This window comes from Geotrypetes seraphini, chromosome 1 (assembly GCF_902459505.1).
Source record: "Geotrypetes seraphini chromosome 1, aGeoSer1.1, whole genome shotgun sequence".
In the NCBI taxonomy this organism is placed as follows: Eukaryota; Metazoa; Chordata; class Amphibia; order Gymnophiona; family Dermophiidae; genus Geotrypetes; species Geotrypetes seraphini.
The window spans coordinates 152,828,373-152,852,376 of NC_047084.1; the positions used below are offsets into that span (position 1 = coordinate 152,828,373).

Consider the following 24,004-nt stretch of genomic DNA (forward strand, 5'->3'; position numbering starts at 1 on the left):
TGGTTCAGTGCTTCCCCTGCCCCTCAGCTGTTCGGGCTTCCTCTGCCGGCTCGGCACATTTGTGAAAGTCACTTTTCCAGTGACTGGTGGGGTGGTATTACGGCCGACCTCCGCAAAACTAATTTGCATGCAGAGTCGATCGAGCATTGATCGCCATTTAAAATCGGACAAGGTTATCGGCCCTCAGCGAACCACTCAGTTGGCTGACTTGTGGATGGGGGGTTTTGTTCATCGATCCTTAAAAAATTTTCAAAATTAAATAGATTGCATACACAAACGTACAATCTTATTCCATGCAATAATTCATATTTTAGTATATGGAATATAAGAAAGTGTTCCTTTAAATTAATTTAATAGTGACCAACTGTTTTTTTTAATAATTAATAGTCCTTTATATTCACCAAGCAGAAACAACTGAAAAAACTGCAAGCGAGTTAAAGCACTGAGTAAGTCATTTCTCATATATAAAGTGCCTAGCGCTTAACAAAACACTTAACCTTGTGTGGAGCGCATGGAAATATCTTAAATATCAAGCACCAGCTTTCAAAGGTATGCAGATAGCATAACTGTTGTACTTGCCTCTCCCTGAACATTATTGAATGGTATAAGTGTAAAGGATGCTTTTTCCAGACCCACTGCACAAATGGAACTGTTCAGAACTTTAAAAGGTTTTCATAGATCTTGGTTTCAGTTTGCATGTTTGTTGTTGTTGTTGTTTTTTTTTTTTTTACATGCATATGATGTCATGTAAATGGTTTATATACAGTTTATGCTTTGTTATTGAGTTTGGGAGTTTACAAGGTTTTTTTTTTTTTTTTTTTAAATGATTGACAAGTTTTATTTTGGCTGAGTAATGGGTAACTTTCTTAAAAAGCTGAACGAGAGAGTTTATCAAATCCTTACAGAAGTGTCACTCTTTTTTCTTTTTGTCTCTTTGTCTCTCTAGTTCTTCCTCCTGTGTTGGTCCCAAGGCACAGCGAATACAACCCCCAGCACAGTCTGTTGGCTCAATTCCGCAACTTGGGGCAGAATGAATCCAATATGCCACACAACGCAACCTTCCCGGACTCCTTCCAGCAGCCTAACAGCCATCCCTTTCCTCACTCCCCCAACAGCAGTTACCCCAACTCTCCTGGGAGCAGCAGCAGCACCTACCCTCAGTCCCCCATCAGCTCGGACCCAGGGAGCCCTTTCCAGATCCCAGGTAGGCACCTCATCTCTCTGTCACAGCCATGGTGCTGTGAGGATGTGTTTGGAATCCAACTGAATGCGAAGTGAATTATAAAGTTGTACGTTTCTTTGTGGTGGATGGTTCAACTACAATTAAAATGAGGTTACATACATGTAATTAGGTTTAAACATTTTGATGATGATAAAAAAGAAAGCAGACAATATAAATCCATACAATGTGTCCCAGATTATGGAATAACTTACACCATCAGTTAGGGGGTTGTTAATTCCAGCTTTCAAATTGGCAAAAGACATACAGTAGAACCTTGGTTTACAAGCATAATTTGTTCCAGTAGCATGTTCGTAAACCAAAGTGCTTGTATATGAAAGCGTAGTTCTAGATCGTACCCTTACAATGAAAAATCAGGTCAGAGAGAGGCTTCCGATGCAGGTGCGGATCGCGCAAGGAGCCAGCCACCGCTGCCTGCAGCTTTGAAGGAAAAATGAGTGCAGCAAGGGAGCTGGCTAGAAACTAAAAACGCCATCATCGTGACCAGACTGCAGGCCACAAAACAGTACCTGGGGATTGGCATGTGGCCTGTGGGCCACGAGTTTGAGACCGCTGCTCTTACAGATACCAGTCAAAATTTAAAACAATAGTGTGTGCACAAACTTAACAGACCGCGAGTTTGAGACCGCGAGTAGGGAAAATGATTCAATATAGTGATTAAAATGTGTCAGTTTTGAGAAAGGAAAGATGTTAAACTTTAACTATAAGGGCTGCAGAAAAAAATAGGGTACTTGGAGGGTCACAGAAAAATCTTAAAATTTTTAAATCTTTCCTTTAACAGTTAAAAGAAAGATTTATAAACTATAAAGAGTTTACCTCATGCAAAATTGTCATTTCTTTAATAAGACATTAACTATTTTTTCTGTGGCCCCCCCAAAGGGTTTGAGTTTGAGACCACTGCTGTCGAGTGTGTTTGAATGAACAATATCTATCCTTTGATTTTATCACTTGGAGTTCTTTGACCTTTGGAAAGGCGGTATAGTAAATCCTTCAATAAGCAATAAAGTTTATATGTGAAATATAAATGGTCATTTGCACAGTGTGGTATACGCCGGTGGCTGTTCAGGATCATTTCTTTTGCTCCTGCAAAGCGAGTCCTAAGGTTTAGAGGATTCTGGGTTGCAAGCGGGCACTACCAGCCGAGAGTCTGTGGCAGCCCTGTGCCAGGGAGATGGCACGAAAGTGTGCAGACCCCGGCGGATTTAATGGAAGTCATTACAGTATCTTGAGAGAGTTAAATTGGGGAACTTCTGCTAACTTCCATGGCTCTAATCTAATCTACAATTTGTGAGTTGCTGTATGTCTAATTAGGTTCAAGGCAACGTACAATTCATGTGATAGGCAAAAAAGATAAATAATTAATGAGGTACAACTATACGATGGGAGGGATATTATTGAATGAGAGCAACCAAGAAAGGGACTTGGGGGTAATGGTGGACATGACAATGAAGCCGACGGCACAGTGCGCAACAGCCGCTAAAAAAGCAAATAGAATGCTAGGCATAATCAAGAAGGGTATTACAACAAGGACAAAAGAAGTTATCCTGCCATTGTATCGGGCGATGGTGCGCCCGCATCTGGAATACTGCGTCCAATATTGGTCTCCGTACCTTAGGAAGGATATGGCGTTACTCGAGAGGGTTCAGAGGAGAGCGACACGCTTGATAAAAGGGATGGAAAACCTCTCATACACTGAGAGATTGGAGAAACTGGGTCTCTTTTCCCTGGAGAAGAGGAGACTTAGAGGGGATATGATAGAGACTTATAAGATCATGAAGGGCATAGAGAGAGTAGAGAAGGACAGATTCTTCAAACTTTCGAAAAATAAAAGAACAAGAGGACACTTGGAAAAGTTGAAAGGGGACAGATTTAAAACGAATGCTAGGAAGTTCTTCTTTACCCAACGAGTGGTGGACACCTGGAATGCGCTTCCAGAGGGAGTAATAGGGCAGAGTACAGTACAGGGGTTTAAGAAAGGATTGGACAATTTCCTGCTGGAAAAGGGGATAGAGGGGTATAAATAGAGGATTACTGCACAGGTCCTGGACCTGTTGGGCCGCCGCGTGAGCGGACTGCTGGGCATGATGGACCTCAGGTCTGACCCAGCAGAGGCATTGCTTATGTTCTTATGTTATGTTCTTATGAGTAAGGAGACAGTAAGCAGGAGAGGGAGAGTCTTCTACAGGGAAGAATAGAGTAGACATTAGAAGTGCAGTTTACATTGGATGAGTATATGATGATTGTTGATTTAGAACAGCTACTGATTGTCAATGGAGTGTATTGTCTCATATTTCCCTTATGAGTAGCTCTGAGACCCAGTCCATATTTTCCTTTGCATCCAGAGATCACCATGATGCTAATGGAGCATTAGGAGGTGCTAGAGGATCCTTTAAGGGTTGCAAGGCCATGATGGAATTGTACCCAATGGCTCCCTGAGTTCCAACATTTATTTGTACCACCTAAGGTGGATTCGCTGGTAGTGCAAGTTATGAAATGCATGTCATTTCCTAGTGAAGGTGGAGTACAGTGCTCCCCACGAATTTGCGGTCCGTGATTTGCGGTCCTGGTCATTCGCGGTATTTTCTGACCACGAATGACTGGTGGTGTCCCTCGGGGTTCACCAATCTCTCCACTACTCTTTAATATCTACTTTTTCCTCCCTGGGAACAAAACTGTTCACTATGAATATTAAATTATATAATTATACAGACAACATCAAAGTTGTTTTGTTGCCATCAAATTGTAGTAATCAAATTGCTTTAGTGATGTTAATGATAGAGGATTGGAAGATATATCTTTTAAGTTAAAACTCAGTGCTCAAAAAACCTAAATTTTATTTTTTTGCAACTCCATCTAAGCTTACCCATGATTGTCTCCATTTGAATGGCATAGTGTATACTATAGAGCCTATGTTAACTCTTTGGGATATTTTTAGACCAATATTTAATGATGGAAAATCAAGTGAATGCTGTGGTTTAAAAAAAAAAAAATTCTTACATTATGAAACTACGTTACATTTGGAGTTGTTTTGAGAAACCAGTCATTAATACTGTCTATATTTGACTATTGTGATATAGTCTATCTTTCAGGCTGTAAGAAACATTTTTAGAAGGCTTGCTTAGATTCAGAACACAGCAGTATCTTTGTGAATTACACTAGCTCCCAGTAGGAGCACGGGTCACTTTAAATTTGGTTGTTTTAATTATAAAGTGGCGTACGGTTTGTTACCAAACTATTTATTTAATGGATCATTTTAATTTTTTATACACAATCTCTACATAATCAGGAGGTTTTTAGTTGGAGGGGGGGGGGGTTGTTGTTTTGTTTTTACATTTCCCGTCTCCAAAAGCTGTGTTTACAAGATGCATCAAGAGCGATTACTTTCCTATCAAGCTGCTAGCTGGGAGCTAGAGTTTCATTCATTAATACTTCTTACTGGCACTTCAGGAAGTTATTGAAGATTTACCTGTTTCAAGTTTCTTGGGTTGGGATGATAGCTGGCTGTTATGATTTGCTATTCCTTATATGATTTTTGTACTTTGCTCTGATTTGTGGTTTTTGGTTCTTTTTTTTTACCTGAATAGAACTGTAAGGTTCTGTAGGATAAAAATAAAGTGTTCCTTTTGTGGTTATAGACAGTCTTGGAAAGCAGCAGCGGGCTCCTTTGCTCAGAGATCATTTTATAGATCTAGTCGGAGGTTTGGAAGCTCCAGAAGACCTCGGGCATCGGCTCCCTGCTCAGCAGCAGTTATCAAGAAGTTCCAATGATGCCAGGCCAGAGCCAGAACTTCCCTGAATAGGAGGGAGACTCTTGAGATCAGGAAGGCCTGGTTGAAAATTATTCAGGACAAGTTCAAAGTTTATCATCATCAGGATTTCTTTGTGGTGTCTCCAGCTGGAAGACCAGAGAAAGTGGACAAAGTCCAAGCGACAGTAAAACAGCCTCTGGATATTCAAAAAGTAGAGTAATTGCAGATGCAGAATTGGGCTCGGTCAGATACTGCATATACTTATCATGCCCAAGAAAGTCTTGGATTACTGGAGACCTATCCTGGATCTGAAGTCTGTCAATGCGGCACTAAATGTGCCTAGGTTCCAGATGGAGTCTGTCATTGCCTCAGTGGCAGTTGGGGAATTCCTAGCCAAGTTGGCTTTGACGGCAACTTTCTTACATAGCCCCATATACGGAGAAAGTTCTCAGGTTCCATGTGCTGGAAAAGCATTTTCAATTCTTGGCATTACCATTTGGTTTGGCAGCAGCACCTCACACCCTTCCCAAGGTGATGGTGGTGGTGGTGGCAACAGTACAGCAGCACACCTGTGCAAGGCAAGGATTCAGATGCACTCATAGTTGGATATTTGCTTAATTAGAGCCCCATTCAAGAATGAAGGTCATAAGGCAGTGACACAACTTATTCAGCTCCTGGAAGACTGAAATGGATGATCAAATTCTGAAAGAGTCATCTGGATACTTGGGGATCTTCTTCAGCACAACAGAAGGCCTGTTGTCCAAGCTGAAATTAAGAGCCCAGATTTTAAGAGTTTCTGGCAATGCTAACACCAATGGCTTGGTACTACCTACAGGTACTGGGGTTGATTGTAGCGACCAAAGAAGTGGTACTTTGGGTGAAAACTCATTCCCCTTTCAGAATGCGCTGGTATCCTTCTGGTCACTGTAGATGGACTCGCTGCAGATACTGTTGACCTGGACAATGGGAGTACGTCAAAGCTTGTGTTGGTGGTTACAGGTGCAGACACTGTCCAAAGGCATGTCTCTCTGTATTTCCTCTTGGATGATGATAGATGCCAATCTTTATGGCAGGGGAGGCCATTGCAAGGGTCGCCTGGTATAGAGCCGATGGTTACCGTCTCAGAAAAAAATGGTCTTTCAACAGATTGGAATTGAGTGCTAATCGCCTGGCATTGCAGTCAATCGAAAAGACCTTGAAAGGAAATAGCATATGACAACAGACAGGGATGCACCAACTCCGTTGAAGCTAGAGGCTCAGTTATTGTTTTGCTGGGCAGATTCCCACTTACAAGCCGTTTTGGTGGCACAGGTAGTGGGGTGAATAATGTGAAAGCAGATTATTGCAACTGCTTGACTATGGAGCCAGGGGAGTGGGCCTTATCCCAGGGTGCTTTCAATTACTGTATTTTTTGTTCCATAAGACACACTTCCCCCCCCCCCCCAAAAAAAAAAAAAAAAAAAAGTGGGTGAAAAAGCCTGTGCGTCTTATGAAGCAAATGTACCTTTCAAAAATCCTGGTGTTCCAGCGGTGTTTCGGCAGGAGCAAACTTTCTACGCTCTTGCCTTTCCCTCGCTGTATGGCTGCTGGCTGCCTCCCTCAATCTCCTTCCTTTCTCCAATCCTTTTAATACAATCCTCCCGGTACCTTTTAAAATCATCCCCCCCCCACCGTACCGTTTTAAATACCCCTTAAATCCCTCCTTCACTGTACGGCTGCCTCCTCCAATCTCGCGGACAGTGGCGCAGGGAGCTTTTCGCCTCCAGCCTGGTCACACGCCACTTCCTCAATGGCTGCTGTCAGTTCTCGCAGGACTTGCGAGAACTGACAGCAGTGAGTCAGGAAGCGGTGTGGGGCCAGGCTGGAGGTGAAAAGCTCCCTGCGCTGCTGTCCATGTGAGATTGGAGGAGACAGCCAGCAGCTGTTCATCAAAGGAGGGATTTAAGGGGGATTTAAAAAGGTACGGGGGGGATGATTTTAAAAGGAACAGGGCAGGGCGGTGGGACAGGGTGCATAGCCTGACAAGGAGGGGGAGACAGAGGGCAGAGCCTGGCAAGGAGTGCGGGGTTGGGTGCAGAGCCTGGCAGGGAGTGAGAGGGGTTGGGTGCAGAGCCTGGCAGGGAGTGAGGAGAGCTGTGTGCACAATTTGATTCAGAGATAGAAGGAGCTAGGATGAACTAGCAAGAGCGAGCAGGCAGAAGGGGGAGACAGAAGGAGGACAGTAAAAGCAAGAAGAGCCGGGAGAGGAGGCAAAGAGGAGCCAGGAAGCCAGGGGCTGCAGCGAGAGTAAGTTCCGCCCACCCCCACCGCGTTGGAGAGTCATCATACAAACTCACCCTTAAAAGGGGAGGAGCCATGGCGTATGCTGTGCAGAGAAGTTAGGAGGAGCTAGCAAGAGCGAGCAGGCAGAAGGGGGAGACAGAAGAAGGACAGTAAAAGCAAGAAAGGAGCCGGGAGAGGAGGCAAAGAGGAGCAGGAAGCCAGGGTCAGAGGCGAGAGTAAGCTCCGCCCATCCCCACCACATTGGAGAGTCATCCAAACTCCCCCTTAAAAGGGGAGGAGCCAGAGCTCACGCAGTGCAGAGATAGGAGCTAGGAGGAACTAGCAAGAGCGAGCAGGCAGAAGGGGGAGATAGAAGGAGGACAGTAAAAGCAAGAAAGGAGCCAGGAGAGGAAGCAAAGAGGAACGGGAGCTAGGGGCAACGGCGACAGTAAGCTCCGCCCACCTCCACCACGTTGGAGAGTCATCCGAACTCCCCCTTAAAAGGGGAGGAGCCAGAGCGCATGCAGTGCAGAGATAGAAGGAGCTAGGAGGAACTAGCAAGAGCGAGCAGGCAGAAGGGGGAGACAGAAGGACAGTAAAAGCAAGAAAGGAGCCGGGAAAGGAAGCAAAGAGGAGCAGGAAGCCAGGGGCAGCGTTGAGAGTAAGCTCCGCCCACCCCCACCACGTCAGAGAGTCATCATCCGAACTCCCCCTTAAAAGTAGAGGAGCCAACAGCACGCAGCCGAGCGGCAAAGGCGCTCGCTTTAGCGAGAGCGCCTTTGCGAAGAGCCTCAAGAAGGGCCGAGGCAGTACACCTAAGGACACAGGGAAGGACAGCAAGGTAAGGATGACAACAAATAACAGGTAAATAACCAAACAAATATAAAAAGCAAAAACACAGTACACACATAGGGAACATACATACATACCAAACAACAGCATGAATAGGGAAGTAGCAAACAGCAGGGACAGGAGAGAACACACACACACAAGCAAAAAAGGTACCAGCGCAATAATAAAGAGCACTCCAGAAAGGCAGACTGCAATGGAAGCAGAAGTAATCCAGAGGATGAGCTTTCCAGTGTACTGCATGGACTGCCATATGTACGATTACCTCCCCTCGGGGAGGCAGTCATATGTATGCAGTCGGGGTCAGGAACTGAAAAGCTTGAAGAAGGAAGTTAGTCGACTGAAGTACAGGATTCGGGAACTGGAGGGACTTTACATCACAGAAGACCCAGTCAGGACAGACGAAGATCCTATGAGAGAGAGGCACATCGAGGAGCAAATCAGGGAGCTCGAGAAGTTTATTGAGGAGGCCTACAGGAGGGTGGAAGAACAAGAACAGCATAGGGAAGACTAAGATCCACCCACATGGAATGGAGAACAGGAGCAATCCGACTCCAAGGAAGAAGAAGCCCATAGAGGTATTCCGCAGGAAGGGGCGGCAAGGTCTTGCCGATGCCTAGAAGAGGAAGCAGCGAAGCACACCGAGGACACAGACCTTCGGCCGGAGCGAAAACTGAAAAAAGGAAAGTCTGTGATCCTACTGGGAGACTCAATCCTAAGGCAAGTAGATAGCCACATAGCAGGAGGGAGAAAGGATCGCCTAGTGACCTGCCTCCCAGGAGCAAGAGCAAGAGACATTGTTGACAAAATTGAAAGGATCCTAGAAGGAGCAGAGATGGAAGAGATTACAATGATGATCCACATAGGGACAAACGATGTCAGCAGGAGAGACTACAGTAGGAATGCACTGATCGAACAGTTCAAGATTCTGGGAAGGGAGTTGAAGATGAGAACTCAGAAGATAGCGTTTTCAGAGATCCTACCAGTACCGAGGGCAGATGTGAAGAGGCAGACGGAACTACAAACAATAAATGCATGGATGAGGAGATGGTGTGAGGAAGAGGGGTTCCACTTCATGAGGAACTGGACAATGTTTTGGGGCAAGAACAAGCTCTTCAGGAGAGATGGACTACACCTAAGTTCAGCGGGAACTAGACTTCTAGCAAACAACATCAGGAGAGGAATAGAGCAGGCTTTAAACTAAGAAGAAGGGGAAAGCCGACAGTCGACCAAATGTCGATTCGGAAGAAGGTATCCCGAGAAGATACTGAGTGGGTAAAATGCTGGGAAGACACAACGGGCAAAAAACAAGAGTTGACAGTTCAAGAAGAGGATGATAAGAAGAACGTAGCACAGGAAAAGAAAATGAAGACAAAAAAGTACCAGGACTTAAAATTGCATGTACACTAATGCAAGGAGCCTAAGGAACAAAATGGGAGAATTAGAAGTCATAGCCAAAAAAGAGAACCTAGACTTCATTGAGGTCTCTGAAACATGGTGGAATGAGGAGAACAAACGGGACATAGCACTGCCGGGGTACAAACTCTATCGCGAGGACAGGTCAGGTCTCGACCAAAGTGGACACAGCGGTGACGACCGACAAATTGGAATCACTATGGGTTAAAATACCGGGAAGCAATGGGCCCGAGATAAAGATGGGCTTGTACTATCGTTCACCTGGGCAAACCGAAGCAAACGATGAAGAAATGAAAGCCGAGATGAGGCGAGAATGCAAAAGCAGTAACACGATTGTTTTTTTTTTTTTTTTGAAATAATGTTTATTAGAAGCAGTTGCAACACAGAAGACACAGATACCCAGCAGTACAATATCACCAGGTCCAAATAGAGAAAATACAAATTCCAACAATACACGGTCTGGTAAACTCAGAATAAGAAAATAAGAACGGCCAAGCTCTGAGCCAGTCAGTCACAATCTGCAAATTTTTAAATTATTCAAAGAAGAAGAACAGAAGCAACCCCCCAGCCATACCAAACGCACACCCCCCTCCAATACTCCATACAAAACACAACAGTCACTCCACAACCACACACACCCCCACAACCACACACTCCCCCACACATCCACCAGCAGGCCCCCCTGAAGGAGGAACGAGATACAGAGAGTAAGAAAGAAAAAGAACTGTAGCCTCAAGAACGGGTTTCCAGCTGTGCCCCCAAATCCCCGGGACACAGCGACAAAGCCGCCTTCCATAGCCCCACATAGCAGCGCTGATCAATGCGTCCCCCCCGTGGAGAAAGGTGAATTTCAAATTGTGCTACCTGGGCCATCCGATGGAGCCAATGATTAAAAGAGGCCACCTGATCAGACACCCAATATTGCAAGAGAAGCTTTTTCACCAAAAGGAAGGCTAAATAAAGAAATTTCTGTTGAGGAGTCGAAAAACCAGCTTCCTCCAAAACTCTCAAGTCGCCCAACAAGAGCATGCCATAATCACGTGGGACTGGACGGTGCACTATGCGCTCCAGAAAAGGGATAACCTGCAGCCACAAATCAGTGGACGGGCATTCCAAAAAATGATGGGTCAAAGTCCCAGCAGCACGGCAACACTTGATGCAGACATCCCCCTCCCAAAGGCCCATACGAGCCCCATGCTTCCGTGAGATATATGCCCTATGTAATATCCTAAACTGCATTTCCCGAAGATCTGACGAGCCCCCCATGGTTCTAAGAGGACCAAACAATGCAAGGAACGCGCTCCGATCCCCCAGGAAGCCCAGTTCCCTCCGCCATACATCGGCCACATCATCAAGGGCTCCCACAGGCAATTGTGCCCGCAACAGCCGACCCCAGGTGGACAGACTGTTCTGAGCCGGCGGAACCAGAAAGAATAATGCATCCAAGGGACCACAGAGCCAAGCATCCCCCCACTTCTGAGTTAGCGTAGTATAATAGTGGCGTATCTGAAGGTACACCCAAAAGTGAGTGTGGGGCAGATTCCATCTCTTCTGAAGTTGAGCATAAGAAGGAAATACTACCCCATCTCCTCCATCCCAAACATCCCTTAAGGTCCGACACCCCCGCTCCTCCCACGCCCTGAGGCGAGTAGGACCCATCCCCGGAACAAAAGCAAGGTTACCACATAAAGGCAGGAGTATCGACGCAGCAGGCGTTTTCCGCTGCTGTCGCCTCCACCATCTCCATGCCAACCGAATCGGCTGGAGGAGAGCCATTGTCGAGGAACCCCCTGGAACCGCCGAAGGCGGCAGATGTAGAAGAGCCAAGAAGGAGTGCGGCGCACACCAAGAAGCGAGCCATCCCCCCGGAGCATACCTATAATGGCCAGTCCAACCCTCATGAATGAAACGAAACAGAGCCGCTACATTGTAATGTCGAACATCAGGGAGATTCAAGCCCCCCTGCGCTCTATCCAGCATCAATTTAGCATAACTAATACGAGCCCTCTTGCGCCACCAAATAAAAGTAGAAATAGTGGAACGAAAAAACCGCACATCCCGGGCAGAGAGCCACAAGGGGATAGTCTGTAAGGGGTATAAGATTTTGGGCAGAAGAACCATTTTTGTGAGGGCCACTCTGCCCCACAAGCCCAACGGTAACTCCCTCCAACGTTCACACTGGGCTGCGATGTGCTCAAGAGGTCGACGAACATTGTACTGATACAGAAGGGATAAGTCAGGCGTCAAATACACCCCTAGATACCGCAACGGCCCTCTAACCGGCGGAATGGAAAGAGCAGAGTGCCACGCCTCCCCGTGAGTGGAATCCAGAGGCAACAGTTCGGACTTGGCACAATTAACCCGCAAGCCCGAGAAATTACCGAAAGTACGAACCATCCCGAGCGCTCGCTCCAGATCATCGAGGGGACGATCCAGATAGAGTAAGATGTCATCTGCGAAGAGGTTAATCCGACTCTCCCTGTCACCTATCCGAATTCCCCTAATGGAAGGATCAGAGCGCAACCGGGCTGCCAAGGGTTCTAGGGCTAGCACAAAAAGCAAAGGGGAAAGGGGACACCCCTGCCGAGTGCCTCTACCCAAAGGAAAAGAAGCGGTAAGACCCCCATTCACTAGCAAGCGCGCCTGCGGGTGGAGATATAGACTACGAATCCATTCATGATAGCGGCCGACCAATCCATATTGTTGCAGAACCCAGAATAAATACTGCCACGAGATGCTGTCAAAGGCCTTTTCCATGTCTAAACCAACTATAGCCGATGTGCTCCCTGTCCCCCGTCTGGAATGTAGTGCCATCAAGGCCCGGAAAAGGTTCATGGAGGCATACCTGCCCGGAATAAATCCCACCTGATCTTCATGAATCAACAAAGGAAGGACAGCATTCAGGCGGCGGGCCAATATAGCAACCAGTAATTTGACATCCTGATTAAGCAGAGATATTGGGCGGTAGGATCCCACCTGTGCTGGGTCCTTCCCCGGTTTAGGGAGTAATACCACATGGGCCATATTTCTCAGGCCCAATCCCTGTCCCGAATGCATTGCATTATAAGCTGCCCCCAACGCTGGAGGAATTAAATCCGCCACAATCTTATAGAATTCGGGTCCAAACCCATCAGGTCCCGGCGCTTTCGTGAGTTTCAACGCTTTGATACCCAACTGAATTTCCTCCCCCGTAACCGGCGCGTTCAGAAGCTCAAGTTGGGCAGCGGTCACTTGAGGCAAAGCTAAATCCCGAAAAAATTCCGTTCGGTCGTGATCAAGGGAATCGCGATGGGAATAAAGAGTCTCATAGAACTTCACAAATTGGGACTGAATAGCCTCTGCTCCAGTATGAAGCCGACCCTCCTGATCTTTAATGGACAAAATGACTTGTTGTTTTCGAGGAGGACGCACGAGATTAGCCAGCAACCGCCCCGCCTTCCCCCCCCAGCGGTGGAGGCGATATCGTTGGAAATAAATATCCCTATGGGCCCGTTGCGTCAGAAGGACCTCCAATTGAGAACGGACATCGCCCATCCGACTCCTATCAGCCGCTGAGAGCGTAGCGACATGCCTTCGTCGCAAAATTTTCAACTCCTCAGAGAGCCGCAATAAATCTGCCTCCTGACGTCGTCGAACCCCAGACACATAATGTGCCCCCTAAGTACTGCCTTCGAGGCTTCCCAGAATGTTATCGGGTCAACATCAGGCGTAGCATTATGGCGACAATAGTCCAGCCAGTGTTCCCTGAGATACCGGTGAAACTCCAAATCCTTGTACAAATGGCTCGGGAACCGCCACCCCCGCTGTGGAATATCATTCGTAAGTCGAACCGACAGTATCAACGGGGAATGGTCGGATAATGGAACCTCTTCTATAGAAACATGCTCCACCTGCGGGAGTAATGAGGGCGGCGCCAAAAAGTAGTCCAAGCGTGTATAAACATCATGAGGGTGAGAGTAGAAAGTGTATGTATGCTCAGTGGGATGCATAGTCCGCCACAAATCCAACAAATGCAGCTGATCCATCAAAAAGTTCACCCCCTTGGCTCCATGGTCCCTCGGGCACACCCTCGCTGGCTTGCAGTCCATCATGGGATCTGCCGATATGTTAAAATCCCCCCCCAGCAAAGGTTGATATTCCGGGTACTGAGCCACTGTAGCCAACAGCCCAGAGAAGAAGCGGTGACTATAGACATTAGGGGCATAGAGATTACAAAACAGCCATTTCTGACCCCACAGTTCCCCCAACACCAACACATATCTACCCTCTTTGTCCGAGAGAGTTTTGTGGATATGCAGAGGCAATTGTTTATGAAACAGGATTGCCACCCCCCTCTGTCTGGAGTTAAAAGAAGAAGAACACACCTCGCCCACCCATTCCCTCCGCAACTTGGCATGCTCGGCATTAGAGAGGTGAGTCTCCTGCAAATATGCTATATCAATGTGATTACGCTTAAACCAATTTAGTAATTTCTTTCTCTTCACGGGGGAATGAATACCATCTACATTATAAGTAGAAAAGCGGAGATTAACCATTATCAAAGGAAGTACGAGATGACAAAATAGGAAGAGATGAGAAAAAAGAAGAGAAAAGGCCTCCCCAGCTAAGAACCCCCCCTCTCTGCCAATAGGGCCCTGTTAGTAGGACAACAGCCCCCAACGTCCTCCAGCCCCGCCTGGAGAACCGGGACCCCCAGAAAAAAGCTATAGGTGCAGCTCTACCACTCAACTCCCCGCCCCTCCTCCACACGCATACCCATACATCCCACCACTCACCCCCCCCCGCCCCTCCAGACTCATCCCCATTCACACTACCCTGTCCCCCCTCCCCACCCCAGAGAAAGCTCCCCCAGGTCTCCCCCTGAACTCCCACCAAACCCCCAAAAAATAAAACAGCAAAACAAAATCCCCTAAGGGACGGCATAAACATAAAACAACAGCAGAGGGGTCATGGATCTGGGCAATCCACAATCCGATATTAGCAGTACAAAACATGTTTCATATAGTATAACACGGTAATAAACAGTATAGAACAATATCAAACAATATCATGCGCCCCCCCCTCCCCCAACACATTCAACCCAGCTAGATGATAATACTAGGCATTCTATAGCAAGAACAGGCGAGTGCAAAGAAAGCAGAACCACAGCAGGACCACTGCCCGTAGCACTCTCCGCTCGAGAAGTGAATGCCAACACCAGCAAGACCTTCATGAGCGCATCCTCAAATCTCAGTTACTGCTACAGCACAAGAGCTGGGAGAAAGGAAGAGGAGAGTCCAGCAGCACCAGTCCAAACAAACAGCCAGGCAGAGAGAAGCGCAAACCACCATGATGGCAGCAAGACAGGCACCCCGCAGCTGCATGGACATGCCAGCACCCAGTTCAAGAGGCCGACTCTTTACCACTCTCCCCATCGGGACCGGCAACATTGAGGGCGTCGAGGAATCGCTGTGCCTCCCCTTTGGTCAGCATAGTGTGCACCTTGCCTTCCCTCCAGATCCGCAAGCTGGCAGGGTAAACCAAAGCAAAGCGAACCCCTTTGCGATGTAGGGAAGTGCAGATGGGCGCCATTTCCCGCCTCTGGGATGAAACACGTGCTGAGTAGTCATTGAAAAGTAGCAGCCGGCTGCCTTCATACATCAGATTGCCAGCTGCCCGATACGCTTTTAGCAAGTGTTCTTTCTCTCGCCAGTTCGCATATTTGGCAATAGCCGCTCTAGGCTTGGAGTTGGGCCCCGCAGCCGGTCCCAGCCGGTGCACTCTCTCGCACACAAACGTGGCCGCCGATGCCTCCAGGCCGAGATGCTCCGGCAGCCAGGAGTGAAAGAAATTATAGAGGTCATCCGATGACTTCAGCTCCGGGAGCCCCACAACCCTCAGGTTATTTCGCCGATGGCGGTTTTCCAGGTCGTCCACCTTGTCCTGGAGGGCCGACACCTGGGATTGCAGGCCATCAGCTCGCCTCCGTTCCTCAAGGGCCTCATCCTCCCGGTTGGAAACACGCTGCTCCACCGCCCCCAACCTTTGAGCCTGAGCTTCAAACTTCTCGTGGATGCTCTCCACCGCCGACTGTAATTTGTTTAGTCGGTCCTCCAAAGCGGTCGTGACCAGGCGAGAGATCTCCTGGGCCCAGTCTCCCACCACTGGCGGTGCAGCCTCGGGAGCCGACGCCATTTTCGGGTCCGGCGTGCAGGGTTTGCTCTTAGCAACTTTGGCCGCTTTAATGGGCATACCGGGGCTCAACCGGATCGGCAAACTCCCCCCGATGTTCCTGGCGGGAGTCCAAGCGCTCTGGCCGTATAAGGGGCGCTAAAGAATGACGAAGAAATGCAGGTATGTGCTGTTATACAGAAATCGGAGCGCGGAGCCCAGCGGCACACGTCCGATCACCGCGCTCGCATCACGTGACCCCCAGTAACACGATTGTTATGGGAGACTTCAACTATCCTGGGATAGACTGGAGTCTTGGAAACTCAAAATGTGCTAGGGAGACCGGATTCCTGGAAGCTTTACAGGACTGTTTCATGGAACAGCTTGTCAGAGAACCGACAAGAGGGAATGCCACTCTGGACCTAATCGTCAATGGAGGACCTGCAAAGGAAGTGGAAGTAGTGAGACCATTGGGAAACAGCGATCAGGTTTCTAACCTATCCCTGAAAAGAGGCGTGATCCCGGAGGATAGCTAATGTTACGCCCATCTTTAAAAAAGGATCGAGAGGTGACCCGGGGAACTACAGACCGGTAAGTCTGACTTCAATTCCGAGGAAGATGGCAGAAGCGCTGATAAAAGACAGCATGGATGAGCATCTAGAAAGAAACAAACTGATGAAAACAAGCCAGCACAACTTCTGCAAGGGAAGATTGTGCAAAACAAACTTATTGCACTTCTTCGAAGGAATTAAACAAATGGACAAAGGGGACCACATAGACATCTAATACTTGGATTTCCAAAAAGCCTTTGACAAGGTACCCCATGAGCGCCTACTACGGAAACTGAAGAACCATGGGGTGGAAGGAGACGTACATAGATGGATCAAAAATTGGTTGGCGGGTAGGAAGCAAAGGGTAGGAGTGAAGGGCCATAACTCTGACTGGAGAAGGGTCACAAGCGGTGTTCCGCAGCGGTCGGTACTCGGGCCGCTGCTGTTCAAAGTATTTCTAAATGATCTAGAAACAGGGATGAAGTGCAAAGTAATAAAATTCGCAGACAACAAACTATTTAGTGGAGTTGGGACTAAAGAGGACTGCGAGGAATTACAAAGGGACCTACAAGCTAGAAGAGTGGGCGATAAGATGGCAGATCTCTAAGAAGGCAAATAGAATTCTAGGTATTATCAAGAAAGGCATTACAACCAGATCGAAAGAGGTCATCCTGCCGTTGTATCGGACAATGTTGCGCCCGTATCTGGAGTACTGCGTCCAATATTAGTCGCCGTACCTTAAGAAGGATATGATGATACTCAAGAGGGTCCAGAAAAGAGCGACGCGATTGATAAAAGGTATGGAAAACCTTTCATATGCTGAGAGATTGGAGAAACTGGGGCTCTTTTCCCTGGAAAAGCGGAGACTTAGAGGGGACATGATAGAGACTTACAAGATCATGAAGGGCATACAGAAAGTGGAGAGGGACAGATTCTTCAAACTTTCAGAAACTACAAGAACGAGAGAGCATAGGGAAAAACTAAGAGGGGACAGATTCAGAACCAATGCTAGGAAGTTCTTCTTCACCCAAAGGATGGTGGATGCCTGGAATGCGCTTCCAGAGGGTGTGATAGGACAGGGTACGGTATCAGGGTTCAAGAAGGGATTGGATGAATTCCTGAAGAAAAAAGGGATAGAAGGTTATAGATAGATAGAGGATCACTATACAGGTCCTGGACCTGATGGGCCGCCACGTGAGCAGACTGCTAGGCAAGATGGACCTCTGATCTGACCCAGCAGAGGCACTGCTTATGTTCTTATGTTTTCCTCCTCTAAATCTAGGGTGCGTCTTACGGTCAGGTCCGTCTTATAGTGCGGAAAAATATGGTAAATTGTAGATGCTGGGGGAGACTGAAGTTTCGATCTAATGGTGTCAGCGGGCAACAAGAAGGCTTCTCAATTCTTCAGCTGCAAACTGGAGCGAAGAAACACTGGCATAGACACCTTGATGCAGCTGTGGCCATTAAAAGAACAGTCGTACTTTTTCCTCCATGGTCAGTGATAGCCCAGAAGAATGGGTGATTCTTGTGGCCCAGGATTGACAGCTCCACCTATGGTATGCAGATCTAATTTGGTTATAGCAGGACAAGAGCTGCTCTCACAGGGTCCAGTGGGCCTGCAGGGTTTGGAATGCTTTGGGTTTATGGCATGACTCTTGACCACTCAGCTCTTAAGGAAGAGAGGTTACTTGGAGGGGGTCATAGCTACCCTCCTATGATTCAAGAAGCTGACTGCAGTCACAGCTTATGGAAGACCTTTCAGTGCTGGTGTGCGGAACAGAAGGTAGATCTTTTAGGGTTATGGTTTCAATGGTCCTATTTCTGCAGGATGGTCTCAGACAAGGCCTAGCAGTTGGCTCCCTCAAGATACAGGCAGTAAGACTCTAGTGCAGGGATCTCAAAGGCCCTCCTTGAGGGCCGCAATCCAGTCGGGTTTTCAAGATTTTCCCAATGAATATGCATTGAAAGCAGTGCATGCACATAGATCTCATGCATATTCATTGGGCAAATCCTGAAAACCCGACTGGATTGCGGCCCTCGAGGAGGGACTTTGAGACCCCTGCTCTAGTGCTTAGGGCCTGACTGGAAATGGGCTCTTTGGTGATCTGGATGTGTCCAGGTTTCTGAAGGGAACATTGAGTTTGCAATTCCTGTGCAACAACCATTTTCACCGTGGAATCTTAACATTGGAATGTGGGCTCTCAGTAATGCCCTGTACATTTCTTCTAAGGGGTGAATTAAACGTGTTGATAAAGTTGAGCCGGTCAATATTGTGTATCTGGATTTTCAAAAAGAGTTTGACAAAGTACAAGTACCTCGTGAATACATCCTCTCCCATGACTTTCTAATTTCCTCAGGAGTTGATGTCCTGTTGTGCATTAAGAACTGATTAAAAGATAGAAAACAGAGAGTAGGTTTAAATGGTCAGTATTCTCGTTGAAGAAGGGTAGATCGTGGGGTTCCCCAGGGGTCTGTGCTGGAGCCACTCTAACTTCTAAAAGTAATCTAGAGATGGGAGTAACTAGTGAGGTAATTAAATTTGAAATCACAAAAGGATTTGAGAAATTGCAGGAAAATGAGACTGGGTGTCAAAACCTAGAAACAGAGAACGGTAGGTGACGTTTAATGTGCTCAAATGTAAAATGATGCATGTAGGAAAGAAGAACCTAAACTTTAGCTACTCGATGCAAGGTTCCTCAATTAATAGTCACTGCTTAGGAGAAAGATTTAGGTGTTGTCATTGAGGATATGTTCAAACCCTCTACTCCCGTGGTCTGAAACTCGCAGACGGCCCGCCAGGTACTATATTGAGGCCCTCAGTATTATAAAGAATGATTCTTTATGGAAAACTTGTGGCTTAAGTGTCCGGCTGTCGCATCCAGCAGTCGCTGTAACCTCATGCAAGCGCATTCCTTCATCTGTACACGATTGTGAGGTGGAGTCCAATCGCATGTAGATGCAGGAAAGCGCTTGTGTGAGGTTACAGCAGTGAGGCGGGGCAACGTTCCAGTACGTAAGGTAAACCATTTGAGGCAGTGCAGCTTGTGCGTGTGTCTGGTGCTGGAGGAGGTGAGAGCTGAAGGCGGTTGCGGACGCGACCGCTGGACTCTTTTAAGGCACAAGTTTTCCTTAAAGAATCATTCTTTATAATACCGAGGGCCTCAAAATAGTTGGTCTAAAATCTTGTCTCTTGCAGTTGATACTTTGATAGTTTTTCACTTTCTGCATGTTGCACTGCTTTCAGCTGTGTACGAGGGCTGTTCAAAAAGTATCAGACCTTAATTTTTCTTGCGTAAACAAATAAAGATAGAGAGGTGTGGTTTGGTGCACGTATGTAGACGACCCTAATGTGCATGCTGGAATTTTTTTTGCCACCTACAGTGAGGAAGTGTTAGTGAGCGCTGTCAAATTTTCATTTTTGACAAAATGACAGAAAAAGTTGAACAACGCTACTACATTCAGTTTTGTGTAAAGCTTGGCGATTCCCAAGTGGAAACGATCTGCAAGATTCAACAGGCCTTCGGAGATGAAGCAATGGGTACCACACAGATAAAGGAGTGGTACAACTGCTTCAGAGATGGCCACACATCAGTGGAGAGTGAAGCACGTTCTGGTAGGCCCTCAACATCCAGAAATGAGATCGTCTTTGACCAAGTGAGGGCCCTAGCGATGCAGGATCGTCGATTGTCCCATTTCTGGAGTAATCCTTCAGGGTACCTCAAGGCTCCCCGTTATCACCCACGCTATTTAATACATACATTTCATTTCTAGGACATTTACTGCAGAAGCATCTTTTACATATATGCTGATGATAATTCCTTTGAATAACATAACGAAAGAAATTTTAGAACAAATTTTTTATATTATGTCTGAATTAGAACCAATGGACAACCAATTTTAAACTAAAATTGAATACAGAAAAGACAAATCTTTTTAGCAAGTACAAACGACAAAATAACTAAGACATCGCTTCACCTGAATGGTCATGACTATCCAATTTTAAAATCTATAAAAATATTGGGAGTCAACCTTAGAAACCCATTTAACTTTGGTAGAGCACACAAATTTGGTGGTGAAAAAGTGCTTTTTTATATTACGGAAGTTAAAGACTATCAGAAATTATTTTGATTTCTTAGCTTTTAGACTGTTGGTGCAGGCACTGGTATTATCCATATTGGACTACTGTAATATTGTCTACTTGGGCGCACCGAAGAAAGCTGTGAAAAAATTAAGAATAGTGCAGAACACGGCTGTTCGTCTGATATTTGGACTAAAGAAAAATGATCATATCAGCCCTTATTACCGATCACTGCACTGGTTGCCAGTGGAGGCACGATTAATGTTTAAATTCCCATGCCTCTGTTTCAAGTCAGTTTGGGAATTGGCACCTACATACCTGCTATCTCGTTTTGTGTAAAATAACCCTGTGCGGATAACCAGGAACTGCAACCTATTTGCTTATCCAAAGATTTTAGGCTGTAAACTCAGGTCTTATTTAGATAAGATGCTTGCTTTTCAAGCAAGCAAACAACAGTCCTGGTTGGGTAACTATATCAGCGGAGCCATGTTGCCCTATGGCGATTTTAGAAAAGAAATCAAGACAATATTATTTGATAAATTCATTTCTTAATCTGTGCTTTTATCTTTACTTTTTAAACATAACTAATCTTATCCTATCAATTTTAAATCTTTGATGTCTTTTATACAAGAAGCTGTATTCATTTTTTACTATTTTGTATTTCACTGATTGTCCAGTTTTTCTCTTTTGTGGAAACCGCCTAGAATTCTTTTGATTAAGGCGGTATAGAAAAATGAAGTTTATGTTATGAATCACCAAGGGGTACTACCAAGAGGTTCTGCGTCGCCTTCGTAATGACGTGAGATGCAAATGGCCGGACCTGTGAGCAACGGGCAATTAGCAGCTCCATCACGATAGCGCAACTGCCCATTCTTCACATTTGATACGGAGTTTCCTGGCTAAACACAATACTTCAGGCTCCCTACTCTCCCAACATGGCTCCGTGTAACTTCTGGCTTTTCCCCAAGCTGAAAATGCCCCTGAAAGGGACCAGATTTCAGTCAAGAGAAGACATCATGCAGAATGCGACGGACCAGTTGCGAGTAATCTCAAAAGAGTCGTTCCAGTGCTGCTTCCGACAGTGGCCGAACCGTTGGAAGAAGTGTGTGGCAGCCCATGGGGACTACTTTGAAGGAGATTAGTACAGTGGTGCCTCGCATAAAGAACGCCTCGCACAGCGAACGCTGCACACAACGAACTTCATTTCATGATTCATACAACGAACTTCGTTTCACACAACGAAGTCGCCCGAGCTTCCACGATCGCTGCCGATGTATTGCATCCTTCCGCGCAGGCACTGCAGGCAGTCGTTAGTCACTGCGCTTAACGCGTTTCACATAACGAACTTTTCGCATAACAAACTTGCTCCTGGAACGAATTAAGTTCGTTGTGTGAGGCACCACTGTATAAGATTGTTGTATCTGAATACCAGTATTTTTTATGAATAAAGGTCTGATACTTTTTGAACAGCCCCTGTTTAGCTGAAATTATTTTTTTTTTAAATGTATTCAATTTTCTATACCGTTCTCCCAGGAGAGCTCAGAACGGTTTACATGAGTTTATTCAGGTACTCAAGCATTTTTCCCTGTCTGTCCTGGTGGGCTCACAATCTATATCTAATGTACCTGGGGCAATGGAGGGATTAAGTGACTTGCCCAGGGTCACAAGGTGCAGCATGGGTTTGAACCCACAACCCCAGGGTGCTGAGGCTGTAGCTTTAACCATTAAGGAAAGATTTATAAAATATAACAAGTTTTACCTCATGCAAAGTTGTCATTTCTTTAATAAGACATTAACTATTTTTTTTCTGCGGCCCTCCAAGTACCTACAAATCCAAAATGTGGCCCTGCAAAGGGTTTGAGGTTGAGACCGCTGCTCTACTCAGTGTGCAGGAGTGCTAAAAAAATAATTAGAACATTAGGAATTATCTGGAAATGAGAATGTTACAATGCCTTTTTATCCATGATGCGATTGCACTTTGAATACTGTGTGAAATTCTGGTCACCGAATCTGAGATATAGCAGAATTAGAAAAGGTACAGAGAAGAGCGATGAAAATGATATAGAGGATGGGACAACTCCTCTATGAGGAAAGGCTAAAGTGACTGGGGCTCCTCAGCTTAGAGAACATGGCTGAGGGGGAGATATGATAAGAGGTCTATAAAATACTGGCTGGAATGGATAGCTGTGAGTTACTTGTTTACTCTTTTTCCAAAAATACTAGGATTTGGAGACATGAATGAAGCTACTAAGTAATATATTTAAAACAAACTGGAGAAAATATTTCTTCACTTAACTTGTAATTAAACTCTGGAATTTGTTGCCAGAGAATGTGATAAAAGCAGTTAGCTTAGCAGAGTTTAAAAGGTTTGTATAATTTCCTTAAAGAAAAGTCCATAAGCCATTATTAAGATAGATGTAGGGAAATCCACTGCTTATTCCTAGGATTTAAGTAGCTGTTATGCCCAATGTGTGTGAAGGGGGGGGGCAGCAGCAGGGATTTGTTCCCTCAGTAGCTTTCATCTTCACTTTATGGTCCAGGGGGAGTTTCACATCTAATTAAGCAAGCTTGTGTTACACGTGCACCTTCCTGCTTCTTCTAAGGCAGACAAGGAAATGCTGGCATAAGCTTTTTCTTTTCAGGCAGCTGCATCCTTTAGGGGGATGCTGTTATTGTTTTGGTTATGGTATGGCTTAAAAAGATTTTGCTGCACATTTGCTGGAGGTGTTTTTGTTTTGCAAAACAGAAGGGTTAACATGAGTGGGGGAGATATAAAATGGGCTGCTTTCGTTATCAAGCAAGCGAGGAAACTGAATCCTGAGTTCAAGAGAAGGTTCTGTTTCTATGCAAGACACGAGTGCTGTCTTGGAGGCTGTTGAGAGGAAAAGGGGGTGGGAGAGGGCTCTCTTGTAATTGTCATGTTTCTCACTGGAGAACATCTTGGTGGAGGTCCTGAAAACCTTAGCCATGCTTGTGTGACAGGTTCCCTGTTTGAAACGGACTTATTTTTGTTGGCCAGACAGAACCAGTTGCTCTTCTGGCAGTTTCAGACATAGCTGAGCATTGCTTGAATATAACCATCAGTCTGACTTGATCAACCAGACTAGAGAATGACACGGTGACAAAATTCATCACCGTTCCCGTCCCCGTGGATAACCGCGGGAAATAATCCCATGTCATTTTCTAGTGTCTATTTCATCCTCTGTCCTTCTACACCAGCATTATTCAAAGCAAAGCTTGAGGGTCAGTGGTTGTGGCCATTCATACTCTGATTCTTATGTGAGCCAAGGATAATGAAGCCATTGTGACATCACTGATGTGATTGGCTCTTAGGCACTGGTGGAATGAGGCATTATGACATCACAATATCTGCTCTGGATACCAGAGACTGTCATTCTTCAGTGTCTATCTCAACCTCAGTCCTTCTACACCAGCATTCTTCAAAGCAAAGCTTGCGGGTCAGTGGTTGTGGCCATTCATACTCTGATTCTTCCCTCGCTCCTTAAAGAATGACATGAAGATGGTTTCCCGCGGTTATCCGCGGGGACGGGGACGGTGATGAATTTTGTCACCGTGTCATTCTCTAAACCAGACACTGGGCAAGCAGGGGGGTAATCAAGGGGGAAGCCCTGCCTACACAGATGATACCTTTGACACTGAACATAACACATTTTTTGGACAAAACAAGAAAGCCCCCCCCAAATACAAC

The 24,004-nt window shown here is 46.2% G+C and overlaps 1 protein-coding gene across 10 annotated transcripts in view; it reads left to right on the forward strand.

The window, feature by feature from the left end:
• SMAD1 (SMAD family member 1) overlaps positions 1-24,004 on the forward strand; it is a 164,069-nt gene that overhangs the window by 85,464 nt on the left and 54,601 nt on the right. For all 10 annotated transcript variants that reach the window (XM_033940029.1, XM_033940025.1, XM_033940030.1 and 7 more), the window contains one exon: positions 947-1,204. In XM_033940029.1, coding sequence (XP_033795920.1) covers positions 947-1,204 — 258 coding nt within the window. The remainder of the gene's footprint in view (positions 1-946; positions 1,205-24,004) is intronic.